Source organism: Tympanuchus pallidicinctus, unplaced genomic scaffold, assembly GCF_026119805.1.
Source record: "Tympanuchus pallidicinctus isolate F22 unplaced genomic scaffold, pur_lepc_1.0 scaffold5, whole genome shotgun sequence".
Lineage (NCBI taxonomy): Eukaryota > Metazoa > Chordata > Aves > Galliformes > Phasianidae > Tympanuchus > Tympanuchus pallidicinctus.
This window is the reverse complement of record NW_026294769.1, coordinates 55,512,282-55,528,709: the sequence shown is the minus strand read 5'-3', so window position 1 is coordinate 55,528,709 and position 16,428 is coordinate 55,512,282. Positions and strand designations below refer to the sequence as shown.

At 35.9% G+C, this 16,428-nt stretch overlaps 1 protein-coding gene across 5 annotated transcripts in view; it reads right to left on the bottom strand.

Annotated features, from left to right (window-relative positions):
• VPS13B (vacuolar protein sorting 13 homolog B) overlaps positions 1 to 16,428 on the bottom strand; it is a 415,034-nt gene that overhangs the window by 129,804 nt on the left and 268,802 nt on the right. For all 5 annotated transcript variants that reach the window (XM_052704440.1, XM_052704437.1, XM_052704439.1 and 2 more), the window contains exons 31-33: positions 15,763 to 15,966; positions 7,008 to 7,134; positions 5,319 to 5,462 (exon numbers count right to left, since the gene is read on the bottom strand). In XM_052704440.1, coding sequence (XP_052560400.1) covers positions 5,319 to 5,462; positions 7,008 to 7,134; positions 15,763 to 15,966 — 475 coding nt within the window. The remainder of the gene's footprint in view (positions 1 to 5,318; positions 5,463 to 7,007; positions 7,135 to 15,762; positions 15,967 to 16,428) is intronic.

The window sequence follows — 16,428 nt, the reverse complement described above, 5'->3', positions numbered from 1 at the left end:
CCCTCCTTCAAATTTTATGTGAGGTGCAATTGCAATGGCACTTTTGCACATATCTGCCAACGATCATGCTCTTTACCATACCATGAAGCAACAACAGGCGATTGATGAGAGTACCATAAACTGAAATTATCTGCTAGAAGAGGACATATAAATGGCCGCGCTGGTCAAACCAAGGGACCTTTCAGACTCCTGTTCTCTGATAGCAGACATATGCACAGGAAAAAGAAGTGTAAGTAAAAAAGCATAAAGGAGTACTCTTCCAAACTTCCAGAGCCAGTATTTTGCAGCATATCACAACTTATCAGAAATGTTTTCTTAAACTTAATCTGCAATGACAGAGAATGACATATCTTCTGCAGGTACTCCTGTATAGTCTCTAATATGATGAATCAGTAGAGATTGATTCAGCCGGCCTATAAAGAAATTGGCTGCTATAGATTATAGCTGCCTGCCTTTCCCATCTTGGACATCTCAGTCAACAGCTAATTTGTTGCAGTTAGTGTGTTGCCTATCACTCGCTGAGGTGTTTGGTAGTATTGTTTGGGTTCTGAGCAGATAAGCGTTGTACTTCCCCCAGCCTTTCCTATTATTGTGAGGATTACAGGTAACATCCTGATTGCTACAAAATGTACAATCTTTATATTAGCTAGACTCCAAAAATTTGCATCGTGAAAGAACAAAAACCGAAAGTTGAAAAAACTTTTGCTTTTTTTCCCCCCATATTAATATCATTTATTCAGGAAGCTGGTGGGTTGTCTTTGCAATTTATCCGAGTGTGGGCTAAGCCTTATGGAACATGTCACATCTGCTGGTGGAGTTCACTCAAAGTGATTGGCCAAATGCCAGGTCTAGAAGCAAAACATCATCTGGCAGGCTGATGAACACTGCTGAGGCCTGTGCTTGGAAAGCCTAGACACAGCCCTCAGAAGTCAAATACCTAGAAGCAGATACTATAAAAGCAGAAAGCATCAACAGGTCATGCCCTGAATTTCTGTAAGAAAACAAAGACCTTCTGACACCAGCTTTCCATTCTTTTTGCTCAACACTGCTCCCAGATGAATGACAATTTGTGTCCACTGGTATTGGCAATTAATGCAAATTATGCTTGAGATATATACCTGTTACAATTTAAAATTCCAGCCAGACATTTCAGTTGCAGATTACTCTATGTGTGACCATTTCAACAGAAGGGTCTACCCTTCACCACCTCAACTTCAGGAGAAACTTTCTTTCTCTTTAAGTTGAACAGGAATACTTCACATTTGTGCAAGATCTGCTGTATTCTAATCACTAACAACACATAAGTATGGAAACAGCAAGTAAGTTGAAGAATTCTGGAAGCTTTTTTCACTGTTTAGATGGCAGAAATAACAGAATGTCAGAGAGATCTTGGAGGGATCCAAAACAGCTTCTAGTTCTGCTGTGTGCAAATACTTCTATACTTGCAACAGTTGAACGTTGAATATTACATTCATCACTGCAATTAAAAATTCCTGAATGTGAAAATAATGACGGATGGAAAAGATGACATATATGGATGTGATTGTTTCAAAAAATACATTATACTTGTTTTCATTACTGTGTTACTTCATTACTGTGTTCATTACTGTGTTATCAGCTACCTATGTGACATTCAAATTATTTAGAATAGGTACAAACTTAAAGCCTACTGAAGCAAGCAAGCAGAACATAAACAAACAGGACTATATGACAAATAGGGATGGAGAGGTTAGGAGGAAATACACTGCCAGAAGACAAAGAGTGGGTGAAAACTTCAGATGACATCTTCTGCAAAAGATTTCAGATCCTTAACTTCCATTTAATAACCAAGCATCTTGTACTCACTAGTGCAGTTGTTTTCTCACCTAAAGCCACAATCCTCATAAAAACACTGTGAAGACAAAGTAAGGATTTGAAAATATCTTTTAAGTTCTTCAGAGAAGATAGAAAATAACTGCATTTTCTGTATATAACTATATTAATCCTTACTTCTAGAGTAGATAGTAATTAAACAGGAACACTCTTTCGGTTGAGTTTAACCAAAATTAATAATTGTGTAGAAATATTATTTTTCAACAAGTCTAGCCTTACTTTGAGGCTTACAGAGATGTAATTCATACAAAACAAAACAAAACAAAACCAAAACTAAACTAAAAACAGATTAATGATCTCAATGACCATATTTACATTCAGGAATAGAAGATATATTGGCTTGCAGTAAGATATGTTATCCATGCATGTTTGTATTAAAAGGATCAGACCACAAAAGTGTTGTTTTGTATTTCATTTCTTTTTCAAAGAGGACTTCTTATATTTTCCACTTCTAAATGCTTGTATGACAAATAGATGCTCTTTTACAAAAAATCTCCGGATATTCAGTGACGGACATCAGGAAATGGATTTGCCAGACTAAGCAACTCCTTGGGAACTCACCTGTTCTATCACTAATCAGCATTAAAACCAATAATCATTTATACTGAGAGAGTTCTACCAGAATATTAAATTTCCAAGGCTATTTAAGAAACTTTTAGAGGAAGCTTTTTTCTTCAAGAAAATAGCCCTTTTATTAAAATTTCACCTATAATCTTAGGTGCATCACTGAAAAAATACAGTATACTAAAAACGCTTCACTCCCATATTTCTTTTCCTAGCACTTCTGTTTCTGCTCTCCATGTGCAAGTATTATATCTTCTTCTTGTAAGATTTTGGCATATATTAATTCCAAAATAGTGAATAATTATGAAAAGGCAGCAACATTCTTTATCCCTCAAGTAATTCATCATACACCACATATGCGCCCATACTTTAAAACTGCCAAGCAGATCAAAGCAATATTCTTTGCAACAATAGACCATACTCTATGAAGAAGTCAGTATAATAGGTATATTGTACATCAAAGATGAATTTATAAGAGAGTGTAAAATTAGGGCTTACTGTAAGTGAAAACACCACAGTGCAGACCTGGCATGAAATTCTTCACAGAATATTAAAGCACTTAAAAGAAAGATTTACACATAAATCATCACTTCTTTATTATTTTTGTCTACACTATTCCTTACACCATTGCTGTATAAACCACCAAATGCAGTCCATTTGGAAATCACACTTTTAAAGATTAAGCTCAGAGTTCCAATTTGATAATTAAATATATATATGTCACCAAAACAGAGCAACACGGTGCATAGCATTTTTGAGGCAAGAGACAATTACTTAATCCTTCTATTTACCAAGAACTCCAAGTTAAATCAAGTTTCGCAACTAAGATTAATGATGTTTATATTTGCTCAACAATCCTCAGGATTTGACCTAGTAATATATTTGGGAAAATATAAGGGTTTTCACAGCTTTAGTGCTGCGCCCCTCTCCCTTACACAGACATAATTTTTTTTTCCCTATTTTTCTCCTTCAATACAGATGAGAAAATTTTTTCCAATGTTAATCAAAGCCAGTATGTATCCAGTGTATTTTCTCTTTATTCTCCCAACTTCCACAGTTAGCTACTTCAAATGTTGTTTCCAGTTACCACTTTTATCTTCATTCTGGAAATCTACAAGATTTCATTAAAGTTTGCTAAACCTCCTAATTTACTTAAGTTCATAAATCACTAAGAATTTCAGTTAGTTCTGCTTAAATAGTGACTAAAATGCAAAAAGTCCAGTATCAATGTCAATCCATCAAAGCACAGCTAATGCCTCCAACAAAACTGTATCGATAAACCATTAATGAAATCATTTTTTTGGATTCTGAAATGAAATACTGAGAGGCGATGGTTAACGCCTTTATTAAGCAAAATTGATATAGAGATTTGCCAGAGTGAGAGTTAATCACAGAAAAGTTACCCAAAGAGGTAATGCAACCTCTGACTTGGGAAATATAGAAAGAATTGCTGGAAGGTGTACTGGAAAGCCTGACTTTAGTAGTCTTGCTTCAAGCAAAAGAATGGTGTCCAGAGATACCTTTCAACCTAAGCTATGTTTTGATTCTTGCAAAGAAATAATAAGCAGGTGTGAAGTATGAATAATTCTATGTGGGCTCTCTATGAGAAAGCAAGCAGCACCTTGAAACAGAAATATTCTGTTACTCATTACAAGGACCTAAAAAATGCAAGGAAGATAATAATAAAGAACAAATAAATATCTTGGGATGTAGTCAGCCAAAAGCTTACAGAAATAGCTTAGTAAACTGCTTATAAATTTATATGGTCCACATCAGTTGTGCAGCACTTCTGAACAGTGCCAACTCAAAATTAAAGTTCTTGGCACCTATACAAATGTGGGGTTAATCTGATTCTATCCATTCTGCTGACAATGGGAAAACATTGCTTCACAAATTATTAAAGATATTCCCATACATAGTTATTTATAATGTTCATATCCAAAAGAGGCCCTGTGTCTGCAAAGTATCCAAGGAAGACAAAGACAGATTGCATTTCATTGCTATAACTTTCATATTTCAACAACTGTGAAAAAAACAACCTTTATTTACTCCATGATTTGGAAGGGATAAAGGAGAAGGAGTATGATGTGACACATAGATTAGCAGGCTACAAACAACTTCTGGGATTTGACAGGATGAGGAGAGTGAAATATAAGCAGTTTGGCTCCTCTAAATTATTTCCCACTTCCATCCAGACATACAGTGATGCAGAATCTGTGTGGGCAGGAAAAAGGAAAAGTTTCTTCAGCTTCTCATTAGCTAGATTTTTGGAAAGGAAGAGTTGTGTCTTGCCTTACAAATTCAGAAGATGCTGAACACTAAGAGATTCCAGGAAAAATAAATAAATAAAAAGGAAATATTAATTATTCTGAAGATAAAGTATCCCTTGTGTACCATTATCTCACTCACTGAATAAGTACAAGAAGATTCAGAGAATGATTGAATTCTATGAACTGGAGAGAAAAAAAAATAATATAAGTAGTGGTTATGAGGCACAGGGAATATTTTATATTACACTGGTTTTAATGAAGCATATAATTAGTATGTACATATGTGAACACTTAGCTAATGAGAAAATGCCAAAGTTTCAGTAAAATGAAACATTGTCAAAAACTTGCTTTAAAATTTCTTCTTCTATCATTTACATGAGATAATCATTCTTGTACAAAAGCTGTTGCAAATTAACCTAATTTACTGAACGACATTCTTACTAGTGTAACACTCTATTGTTAGAACATTAGAATGCAATTTAAGACTGACCAAAAAAAATAGCAATAAAACATGTATTTCACTTACTTGCATGATTTTTGTCACTGGAGGTGATGTGAACATCTGCTGCAATACTGTAAAGAGAAATTACCTGCAACTAGAGAAAAACCTACCTCATTAATGGTACTGGAAGGTTCCAGTCCAATCATGTTGGCTTCCACCAGCTGCTGAAGAAGCTGTACTTGAGCCACATTGAGGAAGAAATCCAGATTTGTTGTCACATTGACCTCCAAAGAATGACCGCATACCAAAATTTCCTATGGAGGAATGAAGGGAAAATATTAGATAACAGCTACTGAGCAAATAATTTTCAGCTTCTGTGTAACTGTATTATGCTCCACTGCTGTAGTCTATGTTTCAGCACTGATATAAAGTACTGATGTTTAGTAGATTGTGGTATTTCAGCATTCTAAACAAGGATGTGGAATATTCTTTGCTTTGCTTTCCACAGCGTATGTAACTATTATATTTTGCAAGGAAAGCATCTCGTGTGAGGTCTTGTTTCCATTTATTGGTAATATCAAATAATGGGCTATCACATTTTGGTTTTTATTTCTTTGGCAATGGATACATGTAGAAACATCTTACTTTTGATGGAACATAAACTCAACTTGTTTTACAATGAAATCATGTAAATCAGGAACTGGAACTCAGTGATAACCAACCTGGTTTCTCTGTGACTGTAAACCAGACAAACCTTGGCAAAGTTAGCTGTATGGTCTCTATTCTATTGATGTTATCTAGCACAAGAAAACCTATTTCCTATTGCTGGCAAGAAAGAGAAGAAAAACAGGATCAGTCCAGAAGGGTTGTTTCCCATTCTTCCCATTACTTCCCATGAGAAGTAAGTGCACAGTGTTCAAGCTCTGAGTAATCTAAAATAGACCTCTCCATCAGAGAATGTCATCCGGTGAACAGATAATAAGACAAATTTAAGTAGCAAACACATTGGAATTCATGAATATTAGGATTAGTAAAGCTCAGAGATTTTTTCTTTATTTTTGTTTTATATTTTTCATCTGCATTTGTGACAACCCTTTACATAAAACATTAAGTTGTGAATTTTTTCTTTCCATATGCATTATCTGTTTTCCAACTGCACATCTACTACATGTTGTAATACAAACTTAATACCCTTTATATTTCTGCACTAGGTCTGTCTATTCTTTCCAGGAGGTAGCTATCATGAGAAATATTCCTTGTGAGCGGACAAAAACTTACTGGCAACTCCCTTACATAAAATGTTTTAGATTTTTGAGCTCTAAACTATACCAAAAAGAGAGCCAATACTTTATTTGTGCAACATGCTTCACAAACTACTCATGAACACGTTGACCCATAGACTGGTAAAAGTGATTGTTAAATCTGGAATAACTTGAAGTTCTCACACTAATGATTGGGGAGTAAATGATTTGTGGAAATCTTTGGGCTTGAAAGCCTGCTAAAAAGAACACAGATCAAATTGTGTCTTACAGACAGTATATAGATTGTATTTTCAGGTTTTTTTACGAGAAGACTGCAAATACAATGTTTGATAATGCACCTCTTCTCAACACCTTTCCATCAAAAATCTTTTAAGGATACCCATTTTCTGTATTGCAAACAGGCCTATCTGGATAGGCTGTCTTTAATATCAAATTCCTTTCTCAAATTTTTTATCCAGCAGAGAAAAGACACCACAATTAACAATTAAGACTTTTTTCCTTGCAGCTTGTGATGTCTGTATTTGAAAACGTACCACGCCTAGACGATTAAAATAGCAAAACAGTAAAATTTTAAGATTCTCCAAATTTTATACTAACCTCTGGGTGTAAATTCTCTGGAGCATCAATTTTTGTAAAAATAATTGCAGGAGCAGCAGTTATTCGAACTGTGAAATCTGTTAAAATTGGAGTTAAAATGGCTCTCCTTTCCTGATGCCGTCTTATGCTAAAAAGAGGGGGGAAATAAGATAAGATTAGATCATGTTACAAATTTTGAGAGGCAAAAACTTCTTGTATTTATCTTTACATCCAGCATGTAGCACAAAACTGCTTCACCACTGGTCTGGTTTTTTTGATAGCTACCTCAGTGAGCATTAAATATAGTCATTATAAATCATCCGAAACACAAATCTGAATGCAGGCTTCCATTTCCTGAAAGAAGTATGTTTAAACACTAATACTCTTCAATCCATCTCCAGTTAGACAACTGATGCATTTGACACTGATTTTTCTATTGCTTACCTGAATTTTAAAAAATCATTTGAACAAAAACATAAGCTTTATTAGCAGCATTTTTCAAACATTCCTGCTTCATTTTATGAAAAAACATCCTCAATCATATTTGAATTCATAAATTCTTTAACCAAAAAACTAAGCCTAGAAGCACAAGCCCATCATGTACAGACCACTAATAGCTTACGACAACACATGCCAAATGGCCAGAATCTTCTGGGTCAGGTCAAAATCTATTGCCATAACGTGCCAAGTGAGAGCCTCTGATCGAGAAAAAAAAAAAAGATGTAATGAGATCAAGATGGTGCTCAGACCTTAAAAGAAGACACAGTTCAAACTGGCAGAATCCCTTCCATCAACATAGATTTTTAGTAATTTTTTCTAACTATCATAACTTATAGATAACTGCCAGATACCCCAAGGAGAACTCTAGGAATTATCTAGAAGCTACTGTTCAGTCTCAGCTATATGTTCTGGAAACGACTCTGTTGAAATGCATGCAATCTCAAATGCTGATTGTTTTCTAGGCTTAGAGTTAAGCAAAAACAAAATAAAATAGCTATGACAGTGTGACTGAAAGTCAGGCTTAGATATATTCCCAGCAACATGACCATAGATGACAGTTCACTGCCTTTATTATTTTGATACTTCAAATTTCACTGACAGTTTACTTAAGTATCCTTATAAAATGCAGTGGGCTTTGAAATTTACTCAGGATAACAGTATATAGAAGTGAACTGGCAGATGCTACAGAGTGTGTAACAAACTTTTGCTTCAATGACTTTCCCTGTCAAGTTCCCCGCCTACTACTTACGGCAATATGCTTAGAAGTAACCTGATTGTAACTGGGAAAATTACCATCCACCAGTAAAATCTTTAATGTTTTGGGTCACCTGTTACTCTGCCAGACTGCAGAGATAGTTTTTGAAGCCAAACTGGTCTTAATTAGATCCTCAAATTAGAAAGCAGACCAGTTGTTGGTTAGTAAACATCTTTAACTGAGAGACCAGTCTTAGATTTTGCCAGGTCAACAAATGCTTTTCTCCCTGCCATCACCTTCCTTCTAAATTTAAACCAGATGGCTTTCTTCCCAGTTTCTATTTCCCCTTCATAGAAAGATGAGAAAGAAATGCCTTTGTTTCTGAGAAAAATGAAAGAGCTAAGGAGTAGATCTATTCTGTGAAAAACTTGCACGTGATGGCACAAAAAACTGCTACTACGTATGATTCATAAGTATGAAACACAGCTATAACAACATGTTATGTTTTAACGCCCAAAGCTACAACTGGCTCTTTCCAGTCATTGTTCAAATTACTTTTCAAGCTTACAGATACACCCATTTCTTAATTTTCAAACATTACCCGAGCAGTGCACTGCATCTTAAATAACTCTTTTGGTAATGCAGACTGACTGCTGATTTTTATATCATTATTTTAAATAACTATTATGTGGTATTTCTTTCCTGCTCTACTTACTAGTTTCTACATTTCTAGATGGTGAATTTGAAGCTCAGGCAAGCATTAGCAAAATAATTGTAAGTACAAACAGAAGGCAAACTGAGCACACTAAATAACGAGGGGAAAGGATATGAGAAAGTGCACAAAAGGAACAAAGAAACAAATTCCACTTTGAATTATTAAGTCTTCCACACTGCACCTAAGTGCACCGTTAACTTAACACAGGTGTACGCCACATGAGCTTATGAAAAAACTTGATTGTGAAGAGTGTAATGATGGCTCTGTGTCTGCAGCACATTCATTCCGTGGTTCATTTGTGCATCTGTTATATATTTGTCTTGGAGAGGAGGGGGAAAAAAAAGGGAAAAGCTAGTACTTTTAGAGATGTTAAAGCAGTTGATCTTCTACACTTAGAAGTCCTGCACATTTCAAAGTCCATATGTTAACACAGAACAACAAGGCAGCAAAAAGATTTGGAGGTGCCTTATGTTTAGTTCTAAATTTAGGCTATATCAGAATAATTACATGGACACTGAATACCAACCACAGGTCCACACTGTGAAAACACAGGACAAAAATGTCCTCAAAGGCTTACAGTTCATATTGGGAAGGAAAAAGGAACAACTAACAGCACTGTACATAAAAGTACCAGTACAGTGGCAAACTAATCACTATTTTATGATTTGTTCTATTATACTGTAATACAGCTGGTTTACTTGTTTTTTAAGCATGTGAAAGAAAACACGCAGTACTTTTGTGAGTGTTTACAGGAAATTAAACCAGTAAGATAACCTAGGAATGAGCAAGGAAGTGCTCAAAAATTCAATGTGGTGGCCCTGGTAACTGGTGTGATGAGGTTTAATGAGCAGTGAGTGTAGATGAGTTAAAGCAAACGAAGGAAGATGTGAAAGGGGAAATTCTTAGACACAGAAATCTGGAAGTATCTTGAAAGCAAAGATATGTCTAATGATTAATATGACAGAAAACATTGTGAAGATGAGAAAAAGAAATGTGAAGAACAGAATTTCATAATCAAAGCAAGAACATTAGACTACGTCAGATCCAGTCATCAGCATCTGATTACATCCACTCAGGAGCACTTTGAATTTACACAAGGAGGAAGGACTGCCAAAGAGATGACATGGCAATAATCAAAGAGGTACAATGGTGCCATGGAAATGCACAGTAAGTAATATAACTTGGTCTTTTCATGTGGAAAAGAAAGAATCCTAACAAGCAGCAAACACAAGCCAGTAAGAAATAAACATGGCCTAGATATGAAACTTGGAAATGCATGCCTTATCCTTAAATATCTTTTATTTTTAATGATACTTCACTTAAACTAGAGTTTGAGTGCTTATATACTTAAAAAGCACATCACCTAGGAACTAACCAACAGAATCATTTAAGTTGGGAGGGATCTCTAAAAGTCATCTAGTCCAACTCCCCTGCAGTGAACAGAGACATCTACAACAGATGCACGAATTATATCGAAGAGCTTTTTTATGCCATGTAAATTCACTGTCTACAGAAAGATGAATTCTCACACAGAGTTCCATAATTTGAAAACCAAAATTAAAGTAGTAATGTGTAATATCCCACATAATCAGATAGCCTTCCTTAGCAGCATGAGGCATGCAAACTGAAAATGTCATAATTAGCATGCTAACTTAGGATTTTAAAAGAGTTTTCTCTTGTAGACTTCTATTACAGTTGTATAAATCAGTTAATTCCTGATCCACAAATCCACTGGGATATCTAACAACTAATGAAATTTCTGAAAATGAGCAGCATCCTGCCTCCAAACTCCATCTCACAATAGATGCAACAATTCACATCCTTACATCTCTGTGATGTGTTGCAAAGACTCATCACAAGGCAGAGAAGTAGCATTACAACACTTTGAGGAATACCCACTGACCAAAATTAGACAGTGCACAAACATCCTCCAGCCGTTCAGAATAACTATTGTTAAATAATTATATCTCAGTAAAACTAATTTTCATCTCATTAAGTATGATGCGCAACATTTCTATGCTGTGGATTAATAAAGGAAATAATGTACTCTGTTACTGGCTTACACTTTGTACAGAATGAATACAAACATTACTTCAGATACAGTAAAAACAGCAACTGAGATACAAGCCTGAATGCAAACATTTTATTCCAAAAGAATTATTTTATTCACAGGGAAATATCCCTATTTCTCCACACATAGATCTACTGACCATCACTTTCTTGGTCTTCTTTATTACAATTTGGAAAGCTGCATTTCAACTTTCCAAAAAAGCATGAAAATGAGAACTATTCAAGGAAAAATCTGCAGGAAACATTTTGAGGATCCTTGCAAAGCAAGAGTGGTATTTTGTTCAGTTTCATACAACAGATCATTGGCTTCCTGACATACTCAATGAGAGCTGCAGAGAGCTGTTCCAGATGGTCAAATGCCAAGGACAGAACTGTAATGCAGTATATTGCCACACTCAATTCATTACCACACAGAGAAGTAATGCTTTTAAGCTCAATTAATTCTTCTTTTTTTTTTTTTTTCTAACAGAGTTTATTCAGGCTGCAGGAAGCAGAAGTTGCTGCTGGGAGCTGTGGAAGGATTGCACAGGGATGGGGGCGAGGCCTCAGGAGAGGATGTATTTCTTTATTTCCTTTAGGGCTGTTGTTTTTTCCATTGAGAGGAGGGAGAGGGAGGAGGAGATCTGCAAGCTGAAAAAGCAGTTTTCAATCAAGAAAACTTCTTTTGGTTAAGTATTCCCAGTTCCCCACATGCTGTTTGGTAAAGGGAATAAACGTGGACAGGTTTCATTTGTACATAACCTTATTAGAACTGTCTGACTGTTTCTAGTGTTCTTTTTATATATTGCACCATTAGGGAGCTTTTTATAACATCTACAGTGAAGGATAAACATGTCATAATGGGAAGAGTTACGGTTGCTGATCCTTCATACTGCATGGTATTTAGACAGGTTTTTCTGAGCAAGGACACCCCCAACTCCTCTCCCCAGAGCTCCAGGTTCCCCCTTTACTTCTGCAGTGTCCTTCAGAGGCACCAGAGGCAGCACCGGAGCACTCCAGAATAGCTCTTCTTGAACACTCTACACTAATCTCCATGACACATTTAACACCTAGTCTCAAAGCAACGTTACTTTCCAAATTACATTATATAAGTTAAAAATTAATCATCACAATAATTCAAAAGCATGAGATATTACTAGAAATGATCGACTCCAGAAGAAGTGGTGGGAAAATCTGAAGGATTTACTTTCTGTGTAAACATTGCTAAAGCATTTAAATGATAAATTATGTCAAAACCTTTCAAATATTTGTTTGTATTATGCACATACATTTTATATTTTGAATAATTTGGTTTTCTTTTAACTTCTTAAAAATAAGATCAGATTTCAACCCAGAAAACTGAATTACAAAATAATATAATTTAGTTTTTTATATATATATATATATATTTTTTTAACAAATATACAGTGGTACCTCTAGAAATGGGAATGCAAATAAAAGGCTATTGCCTATGCTGGAGCTTTCAGTGAAGTAATCAATTCTACGTCAAGTGCTTGGATACAGATTGGATTCTATACAGCACCACATATCATCTAAACACTAACAAATTAGCTAAGTAAGAGAGAAACAGATCTCAAAAAATAATTTTAAACCCAGTTAAGCTAATGAATCATAATATTGGATCTAAATGATAAGTGAAAACAAGGAGTAGTACATTTAATGATATTATGAAACTAACACTAAAATAACTCAGTAAAAATCATTACGTTCCAGGTTAAACATGTTAATGAAAATAAAGAATTAAAAAAGAAAGCAGTACTGCAAGTAGGTCAAAGAATAAAACTCCCATAATAATTACTGTAAATCTTGAGATAAATGTCACCCTGAAAACACTAAGCACCATGTAAAACACCACGCAGCCACCCTCTTGGTTCATGCTGGCAACATCTCAAAGGATGGCAAAGTTCAATATGGGTTCTTCCAGTTCTCAGCACAACATTTCCACAGATCATAAAATAGACCCAGATGCAGCAAAGCTGACTGCCAACTAAAAAGCAAAAATGTGAACATTCTGAAAAAGGACTGTAGTAAATGTGTAAAAAATTTAAGCCAAAAGGACAAGACAACATTCATACCAGCTTTTTCTTTAAATAAATTCAAGAATTAAAATACAGTACTGTATGCCAGAAAGAAAAAGCTAATGTATTTAATTACAACTGATTTACATTAAAAGAAGTAGAAAATTCATTTAAAAGCAATTTCAAAAACTTACTTACTTGTCAAATATATCGTAATAAAATTTTATTTAAGACGTCTGCTGAGAAAAAGAATATCCAAGCAGCTATACAAAAAAGGTGAACTTTGACTGTTTGTAACAGCTGCTTCCCATATTCTTATCTCTATAACTTTTTAGCAATCCCACTAAATTTCCTATCAAAATCCTATAACCATAAAGCTCAGACCAAAGACTTCTGGCAATGTGATTCCAGTCACCAATGGAAAGGGAAATAACAGTCAGTACCAAGCTGGTTTACTAATGTTAGCTCAACTCAGATTGGACAAAAGACTCTGGAAATTAATGCCATCCTTTGAAAGCGCCAGTAGCCCTGCTTTGTCTAGTGAGAAGGAAACTTGATGGGCAACTTGCCAAACATCTAGGGATCATGCATACATTTTGAAAAATTTAAATGCAAAGTTGTCTATGCAATTGTTTTAGTAATAAATATAGAAATAAATCATTGGATGTCAGGAAAGAACCAGGTGATCATATAAACGAAGAACCAATAATAGCACCGTGTTTAAATTGTTATCTGTATTCAGTCACTTCCTTGTGGTTTATACCATTGCTTTCGTTAGATTTACTTGTACTGCCCCTGTATTTTAGTGATAAACTAGAATTTATTATTGGTCACATCCTCTTCCTGTGCATACTCCTCCAGAGGGGCCTTATGTGCTCTTTCAGTCTTTCATCAAGTCATCACTTAGAAACCTTAGGCTGCATGCCATCCTCATGGAGCTTCTTCTGCTACAGCTTGCCTCACTTTCAGGAAAACCTCTCAGATTCCTGTCATCTCCCCTTTTCTTGAAAATTAAACCAGCAATAACTCAATTTTTTTCCTTCCTAATGATTCCCCCCACTTTTCTACATTACTTTCAGGAACATACCCCCTAATTCACTGTATCTTGGGAGCCACAAAGTTGTGCATACATTTCATAAAGAGTGGGTTGTTTTTCAGGACAAAGGGCTTCTAAATCAAGGGAAAAAAAGTGTATGCCAACAGACTTCTTCTGGCAGAACTCAAAATGACCTCTGAAAACTTGCTTTTTGCTATCAAACCTTATTCCTGTCTGTCTGAAAAGACAACTCTCTGACTGCTACATAACCTACAAAAATTCAGTTTTAAATACAAATGAACTTATAGAGTATAAAAAGCATATTAAAGCTAGAATCAAAAATTCAGAAACCTCAAAGTTAGAAAAAATAAACTACCCTTCAATAATTTCAAATTTAAAAACTTAAAATACAAGTAGGCTTTATATTTTATATATTTTTATATATTCACCAGTACAGGCTGGGGGATGACCTGCTGGAGAGGAGCTCTGCGGCGAGGGACCTGGGTGTCCTGGTGGACGACAGGTTGGCCATGAGCCAGCAGTGTGCCCTCGTGGCCAAGAGGGCCAATGGCATCCTGGGGTGCATTAAAAAGAGCGTGGCCAGCAGGTCGAGGGAGGTGATCCTCCCCCTCTACTCTGCCCTGGTGAGGCCTCATCTGGAGTACTGTGTCCTGTTCTGGGCTCCCCAGTACAAAAAAGACAGGGATCTCTTGGAAAGAGTCCAGCGGAGGGCCACGAAGATGGTGAAGGGCCTGGAGCATCTCTCCTATGAAGAAAGGCTGAGTGAACTGGGTCTGTTCAGCCTTGAGGAAAGGAGACTGAGAGGGGACCTGATCCAGGTCTATAAATATCTGAAGTGTGGGGGGCAGAATGGCGAGGCCAGACTGTTTTCAGTGGTGAGTGGAGACAGGACAAGGGGAAACGGCTGGAAACTGCAGCATAGGAAGTTCCGCACAAATTGTGCAAGAACTTCTTTACAGTGAGGTGACGGAGCACTGGAACAGGCTGCCCAGGGAGGTGGTGGAGTCTCCTTCTCTGGAGATGTTCAAGACCTGCTTGGATGCCTACCTGTGCGACCTGCTGTAGGGAACCTGCTTTGGCAGGGGGGTTGGACTCGATGATCTCTGGAGGTCCCTTCCAACCCCTACAATTCTGTGATTCTGTGATATTTCAGTCTTAGTTTAACTAGAGGGCAGCACTTCACTTGTGTATCACACAAAATACAACAACAAAGATTCACTTGAAGTATCTCCTTCTAAACATTTGTCTGGTTTTAGTTACAGAAGTGCAAAAAAAAAAAAAGCTAGTTCAGAACCAATAGGAAATGTTCTACTTCATCCTCCTCTAACTTAAAAATGTCTAAGCTGGTTTTACTCAAGTTTTGTAAAAATACAAACAAAAGAAGTTAAAAAACAAAAACAAAACCTCCCGTTGCTTGTAGACCAAGATGCTGAATGCCAAGTCTCAGCCCTGGAGTTATTTTTATGGACATAACAGTAAGCCACTAAGAAATGAGCTTATAATAGAAAAAAAAAAAGACACAATAACTAGACAGCAATTACAGCATAACAATAATGGCAATATTCACTTTAAATGCATAATCCAAAACTCCATGCAAATGTGCTCACAGAGCAAAAGACAATACAGAACTAGCTGATTCAGATTGTAAATGGTATCTGCAATGTTTATGCTGTGTAACTTTAGTAGAGAGTAAGTTTAAAAAAAAAAAAAAAAGTTCTCACCTACTGGCCATGTTCCATTCAAGTGCTGGATTTTGAGAATTCCTTTCACTCTCTGGCAAAATCCCTCCTTTTCCATTTTCTTTCTCTGGTTTCAGCTGATTCCAGTGAGCAGTACCGATGTTTATAGACTGAAGGTCTATCTGATATTGTCTGTCTTCAACCTCAGATCCAGGGTCTCGAAGTATTCCAAGAGTCAGTGCCCTCCTGCAATGCCAACACAAAAAAGTGGCACTTCAGAACAAGCTGCAACATATAGAGCAGTGAGGTTTTAAGGTCAAAATTGGATTAAAAAATGTTATGAACAAATTTTGCTTAAAAAGAAAATTAAGAAAAGACACAAAAATATGAAAAGTTAGGTGTCTGTTTTGGCACTCCCAGTTACATCTAAGCATTAGTTTAAGCCTTCAAAAGTATTCAGCTGCATTTACACAATGGGTTTGAATGAGAGATATACAAATAAATACATTTCAAAATTTAGCTAGGTTCACCAAAGTCAATATATGAGATCAATCCATTAACTTCAGTGGACTTTCAATCAGGTCCATACAAACAGCCTTATGGAAAAGCAGGTACTTCTACTGAATAGATAAAGGATGTCTTATTCAAGTCTTCAAAAAGAATAGCTGCATAACAGTATAAAACAATTTTACTGAAAGATAGTTGTTC